General features: G+C 46.2%; 1 protein-coding gene across 2 annotated transcripts in view; it reads left to right on the forward strand.

Moving 5' to 3' along the window:
- Nucleotides 1–7022, forward strand: part of LOC116951673 (vasorin) — a 37929-nt gene extending 30907 nt beyond the window's left edge. For both annotated transcript variants that reach the window (XM_076073743.1, XM_032970483.2), the window contains one exon: nucleotides 1724–7022. In XM_076073743.1, the coding sequence (XP_075929858.1) occupies nucleotides 1724–3890 (2167 nt within the window). In that variant the 3' untranslated portion in view covers nucleotides 3891–7022. The remainder of the gene's footprint in view (nucleotides 1–1723) is intronic.
- Nucleotides 7023–7276: the final 254 nt, after the last annotated feature.

Genomic DNA, 7276 nt, shown 5'->3' on the forward strand with positions numbered 1-7276 from the left:
GTAGTGCGAACTTAAGCAGTCAATACACGTGACACTTCTCTGTGTCAGTTGGAGGAGGGTTTACGGCACACACATTTTTGAAACGATGACCTCACCCAAAACAAACCGATTTTGTACCTTGTGTTGTTCGGCACCCTGTCTGATGTTTCACTCCACGTGCTGGGAGCTTATTTAAGGAACTGGACATCACGTGGTACAAACGGAAAACATACCACAGCACAAACGGCAATGTTGTTTACATCCAACAATTATACACATACATATAATCACGTCGTGGGTATTACCTGCATATTCAAACCCTCCCATCTGTGCCGGTGCGCAAATGGGAGCTTAAACTTAGCCTGAATGTCACTCGTCAGACAATGCACTCCACTGTGGACACTTAGTGTTAATAAATACAGCGGTGTACAAAAGAGTGGCACACAAAAGCTACTCCAGACGCTCCACCACACAAGAAGGGCTTCGCAACAAAAGGCTGTGTTCAAGGACATCTTTCTGGTGGGGGGGGGGGGGGCGCGTAGCAAGCTGATGCATCCCAGCAGGAATGCATCCTATGTGCCAGCTCTAATCTCAGCCCTCATTCCGATACGGTGATTTTGCCACGCTCAAACAGACCATGTTATTATTATTATTTAAATATAATAAAATAAATTTTACAAAAATCCCTGGTCGTAAATCTCAAGTCAGCGTGTCTCGTGCCTTCGTGGTCACGATCGTCATCCTGAAGCGCAGCCGCTGTGGGCCGTAATGAAAAAGTGAATTACTGCTGTCGCAAGTCATTCTGTAGCGTGTTGTTCTCGGGCGGATTTGGTCGCCTCGTGGTTCAGTTCTTTAGTCTTCGTCTCTGTTTATATTGCCGACGACCCCGCCCTTGCCATTGTAGGCCCATGTGCCAGAACAGAATTCGGTAGCACTCCGAGGTGCCAAATGCCTGTTGCGCGTGGCTAATCGAAACAAATAACACGCGTCTTTAAACACGTCGTCCCGGCCACCTTCATGCCAGTCGTGACCAGATAAACACCAACGAGAGACCGAACATGAGTCATCTTGGTCGTGCGGTCGAACAGTGTGCGCTGTGACACAAAAACAGCAGCTCACGGTGCAGTTTTATTTTCGTGAGCAGTCGCTGACGCGTTCATTAGCCTGCTTGTGGTGCGTGACTCAGGACCATCGCTCGGCTATTTGCACGAGACGAGGCTGACGAGACCAACTTACGGGGCCTGATGGATGGCGAACTATTGGGAGTGCCTTGGCATGCAATGCATTTGTTTACGGACCAGCCACTTTGGGTATCGTGGGTGTCCGAACACTCCCAACATATTTGTGTGTGGCCAAGAGGCACGCACGAACTTTGGGACAAAAGTGATTGTATTTCTGAGTCCACAATTTTTTTTTCTCCCTCCAGCAAGGTGACACTAATGCTCATTGTACTGAGGACAAAACCCTTAAATTCACAGTGGTGCATGAATGGTCGGCTCAGCACTGAGTCAGTAACCAGTAGTTGCAGAGATGTAATATAACTATAGTGCAGTAGAACTGCTTTTATCCGTGATGAAGGGACGAACTTCATGGATCCTATCTGTAATCTAACCAACATGCCCCAGTAACCATTTGCCAGGAGAACTTCCCCAACTATGAACCGCGTGTATTATTATTATTTATTTCCAATCATTCAAATACTCTAACACTGGCTTTGTTTTCTCCCTGGTTCTCTCATTGACAGAATGCCGAGCATTCCCATGGCTGAGATGTCTCTCTCCACGCTTTTCGGGCTTCTGCTGCTGCTGATATCGCTGACGACCGCAATCCCACCGCAGGAGGCATGTCCTACCAATTGCAGTTGCAACCTTCAAACGAACATGATCTTCTGCGTAACTAAGGAAATGTCGAAGCTCCCCTCCAACATTCCCATGGCTACTCTCCACCTCTACCTGTTCGAGAACAAAATTTCCCAACTCGCCGACTCGTCTTTCGCTGGACTCCCCCACCTGCGCACGCTCGACCTCTCGTACAACCAGATCAAAGTCATGCCGCTGGCCCTCTTCCATCCCCTGAGAGACTTGAAAAATATCGACCTGTCAGGGAATCTCATCGCCAGCGTCACCAACGAGACGTTCCGAGGGCTTGCCACCCTGGAGAGGTTGTATCTGCAGAACAACAAAATCTCAAACTTGCAGCCAGGCTGCTTTGACTCTTTGGAGAATTTGCTTGAAATAAAGCTGCAGGGTAATCTTCTGAAGACATTTTACCCAATACGGGCGCCGAATCTGCTGCTTCTGGAGCTGAGCAGGAACCCTCTGGCGAGGCTGGAGCCCCACACATTCAAGTCAGTGAATGTGGAAATCCTCAGCCTGTCGGGAGTGGCGCTCGCTGAACTGCGAGACGATGTTTTTGACAACGTGAGCAACATGCGGGATTTGGATCTGTCCGACAACCAGCTGACGTCGGTACCATCAGTCCTCCAAAGGATGTCCAGCCTCAATCAGCTGAATATATCGAAGAATTTTGAACTCTCTCCGGTGGTGAGGGAAGACTTCAAGCCATTCCTCCGCCTCCAGGTTTTGGACGTCAGCTACTGTGGAGTGCATTTCTTTCCGCAGCGATTCTTCCAGCTCTTTCCCGTGCTCAAGGAGGTCAACGCAGCCGGAAACCCATTCCACTGCAACTGTCAGATGAACTGGCTGGTTCACTGGCTGAGAAGCACCGACGTAGCCTTTTTCAACTTGAAGGAGACGAGATGCCACTTCCCGCCGACGAACGCCGGTAAGCAGCTGGACAGCGTGCAGTATGGAGACCTGGGCTGCCCCAAGACCACCGTAGTCACCACGACATCCACAGCTTCTACAACCACTGCCAGCACCACCACTACAACCACTGCAACCACCACCACCAGCACCACCACCAGCACCACCTCTGCGACAACAACAACAACCTCACAGCCTACTCATCCACCACCTCTTCTCACCACCACCCCGCCTGAGCGGGTACTTTTATCGGACCATGAGCCTCAAATTAGTGTTGAAGAGCCTCACCCTTCCAAAGCGCCCGAGTCGACCTGCGAGAACTTTCACTGTCACCATGGTGGAGTGTGCAAGATGGAAAAGGGAAACGGACCATTTTGCCTTTGCAGCAGGGCATGGCTTGGACGCAACTGCGAGATCCCAAAAGAAATTGCAGCCCCATCTACGGAGAACAATTCCGAAAAGAAGCCTTCAGAATTCAACTTGATTTCCGCCGTCTTCAGCACAGCAGTCGATATCCAGCTCAAAGACGCGCAGATGCAAGACCCCGACCTGCGGGGATTCCAGCTGACCTTCTATGAAATCTCCAGCACCGACCATCGTCCCACCACCCTCAACCTGCCACCCAATTACTACATTTACACGCTGCGTGGTCTGCGTCCAAACTCCACGTACATGCTGTGCCTCCGGCCCATGGGCAGGAGCGGCTCCAAGGAGCAAACGGCGCAGAGGTGTGCGCAGACCCAGACCCACCCAACTGTCCAGACCCAAAACCTGACCCAGCACTCGCACTCCTTGGAAAACCAGCACATGTCTGTCCTGCTAGCGTCGGTGGTGTCCAGCTTAGTGCTGCTGCTCGTCGTGCTCATAGCCCTCGTCTGCTACAGAAAGCACAAGTCGAAACAGCACGCGGGCGACCCAAACTACGACGCCGTCAAGTACAATCACCACGGCGCAGGTGGGAACACGGCGCCTGGAGCGGCAGGCACGGCAGCAGAAGGGTTCCGGCCTTACACGGAAGAGGGCAAATTCGTCGTACAGAAACCACCGCCGACGGTGTACAGCTCGCAAACGATGCTCGCGCAGCACTCATTACAAATCAAAGATCAGACCTTCAGGCCACTGCTGGGCCACTCGAGCCTTCTATAGCATTGAAATGCAAGGACTATGAGAGGACGTTTGTTATTGGGGCCCTATTGCGCGAGCACCACGAGACTGGTTTGAGGGGCTGCTGCAACAGCCTGTTGCGCAAACGCCGGCCTACGTACATCGGCGTATAAAACCTGTACTAAAGAAGTATGACAATCATTGGACAATGTAAACGTTGACTACGATAACCCAACATCTTTTGTTTTTTTTTTACAATGTAAAAATGTTTATTATCATTATGAACACGACGTAATGGCTTATATGAAGTTTATATTTTCTTAACATTTTTTTGTCAGTAGAAAGTAGAATGCATCGTTACAGTATTCGTGCAGCACTAATGAAGATGATCATTTTGCTTTGAGGCGAACTGCATTTCTTTGTGTTCATACATTTTGTCTCTTGTTCACTAAATGTCAGTCGGATTCAATTTAACAGCGTATTGCCTACAGTAAAAACTTGATTAACAAAAGACAATATGGTGTTTTCATGCATCAAATAATGTCTGGATTTGATTTAAATTATAAGAACAATACTGATACAGTGCTATCTTGTCTACCAGATAACACCAGAATCATTGCTGATTGGATCCAAGGGCACATGTGACTAAATTGGCGCTTATGATTGGTCACAATGAAGGGGTTGTGACGGTGACAGCTGTGATTTCTTGTGGAAGTGCTGTTTAGTTTTATGTTTGATAAAAATACACATTTTCACAAGGTGAACGTTCTTAAACTTGTTAAGCTGAAGCAGCATGATGATGATACATTTTATAGAAAGGTGTTTTTGGTTTACTGGACGGTGATAAGTGACATTTGAAAAAAAAAATGGACGCATGCTTTCCCCGTCGCTGTATTATGGCACTTTTTCTTGTCCTCTTGTTGGTTATGAATGTTTATTAATCCTACCGACTACGTCGTCTCAGAAACTTTGAACTTTTACAATGACATGTGAGCCTCCGTCTAACAGGGTGAAACTCTGCAGTACATTCCGCATCGTTGGATTCGTCTGGCGACTCTTGTATACGTTGAGAATACCTACGTATGACGCTCCGTTCGTGTTTTTGGCTCATTTTCAAAGCAACTTTTTATTTTAAAAGTGACCATGACACTGCAGATAATTGTATCGGTCATTGAGCCTCAAATTAGTGCTGAAGAGCCTTCTTAGTCCATTCGAAAGCGCCCGAGTCGACCCGTGAGAAGTTCCACTTGTCACCACGCTGGAGTGGCCAAGATGGAAAATAGAAATGGACCATTTTGCCCTTGCAGCAGGGTTTAGCTTGGACCGCACTGTGAGATCCCAAAAAAAACAAATCGCAGCTCCATCTAACGGAGAACAATGGCGAAAAAAAGCCTGCAGCCTTGATTTCCGCAGTTTTTTCAAGCACGGAAATCGATATGCAGCTCAAAGACGCCGCAGATGCACCACCTCGACCTGTTCTGTATTGAATACGGTGCAGACCGGCTGTTTTTTTTTAAATCGTACATAATATCAGGGGTGTAACAATCCTCCACACCCCCCCTCCCCCCATGTTGTTTTAGAGAGCTGTTATAATTTCGAGACCATTTAAACACCACGCGATTTCATGAACGTATCTCAGCCTGTAGTGGCTGGTGGAGTCACGTGAAACCCCGCTACGATAGAAGGAATCAAACACCGTCGACGATTACACGCGTCCGACGTGCGCGCATCGTGTCCCTGAGACTGATGTTCACCAATCGGCGTGTCCGTTACACGCCTGTTTCACGAGCAGCGATCCATTTATAGATGACCCACGAACTCCTTCTTTCACGTCTCGCACCGACGTTAATACACCTGATTTAAAGCTTTCGTGGCTGCAGGGATTCATATTCTTGGTTCTTACGGTAAAGTCACGTAGAAGGGAAACAATAAAATAAAATAAAAAAATCATAAAAATATATTTTAATGTTTTATATTTTTATTATTTTATTGTTTCCCTTCTACGTGACTTTACCGAAAGAACCAAGAAGATGTTAATACACCTGTTACACTCAGACTCATCGTTTTATTTTAGCTGGTGAGGTACATTGAGCTTCGCAGCTCTTTTACAAATATGACTCCAACCCAAGACTGTCTGGCAGTGGTGGCAGTTACAGGACATCATTGCAGGGAGGTGATTGTGAAAACTAACAAGAACAGTAGCACAACAACAACAACAAAACTCATGCCAGAACTTGCTGCAAACAGCAAAAGCAATAATAGTGCTTAAGATACAAATAAAATAAAACAGTGCCAAAAATCCTGTCACAGACGCCATTGTAAATACAGCCTCAGACATATCAGAGCTTAGTTATATATACAGCATTCACAATTGTGGCAGAGATATTCCTGCAGTATATTCAGTCTTAAAACGCGTGGATGAAAGGAGGCAAATTTTGGTTCTGGGGACATTCCAAAATGTTGGTATTGCACAAGAGGAGGCCCTGGAATCAAATATTTTAACTCTCATTCAATATGTGCAGCCATCACTTTGACAATACTCAAACACTGGTCAGTATTATAGTAGTAAATATCCTTTATTTAACACAGGAAGTTAAATATAGACCCGCTGAGACGCATTACACATTGCCTCTTTTGAATAATTAAAACATTTTCAATTGACAAAAAATCGAGACAAAATTAAAATAAAGTTCACAATTAAAAAAAAATGTGAATTGCACTTACAAAATGTTTAAATATACAATAATAAAGAAGGTCATAATAAATCAGCGAAGTATCTATAAATGGATCATAGTGTACGACTTAAACATGTGCTGTAACACACACGCTAGGTGTGGGACAATGCGCTCGAGTTGGCCCATTGGGTCAGTCGCGATCTCGTTAGATCGAGGCGAGCAGTGTTGTTTGGATCGCGGTGAATGACGCTGGTCACTTGTTATTGTTCTGGGCCGCTATATACAAGCATTGCCTTCATTCCGTTACTTCGCCGGCCTTTTTAAATTCCTCCTTGTTTATAACACTGTACCAAAGATATGGTTTTGACTTTCACTGCCTTGGTATGCAGCGCATACATCGAGTGTGTACATAGAAATATCTTAAAAGTAACGTTGTTGTGTTACTGTAGGTGAATTGTCGTGTAACATTTGTACATAATAAAGAAAACATTTCGGAGTACTAAGGAAATCATATTCTCGCGGTTTTATACGGAACACCTTTGTGTGCTATTACGCTGCAGATGCTGCCGTGATGAAATGGTTAGCACACTTTGACTCGCAATATAGAAGTTGACATTTGAAACAGTGTGGCAGGTTTATGAAATGCCTCCGCCTATGCCACTCAGCAGTATAAATGGATAAAACCCACAGCGAGCCAATCGGTGAGTCATGTTTGGACGGGGTTAAGTGTCGTTCGTACTCCCATCTCTTCCA

This window comes from Petromyzon marinus, chromosome 43, assembly GCF_048934315.1.
Source record: "Petromyzon marinus isolate PM22_M1 ecotype Great Lakes invasive population chromosome 43, UKy_Petmar_22M1.pri1.0, whole genome shotgun sequence".
Taxonomy (NCBI): Eukaryota; Metazoa; Chordata; class Hyperoartia; order Petromyzontiformes; family Petromyzontidae; genus Petromyzon; species Petromyzon marinus.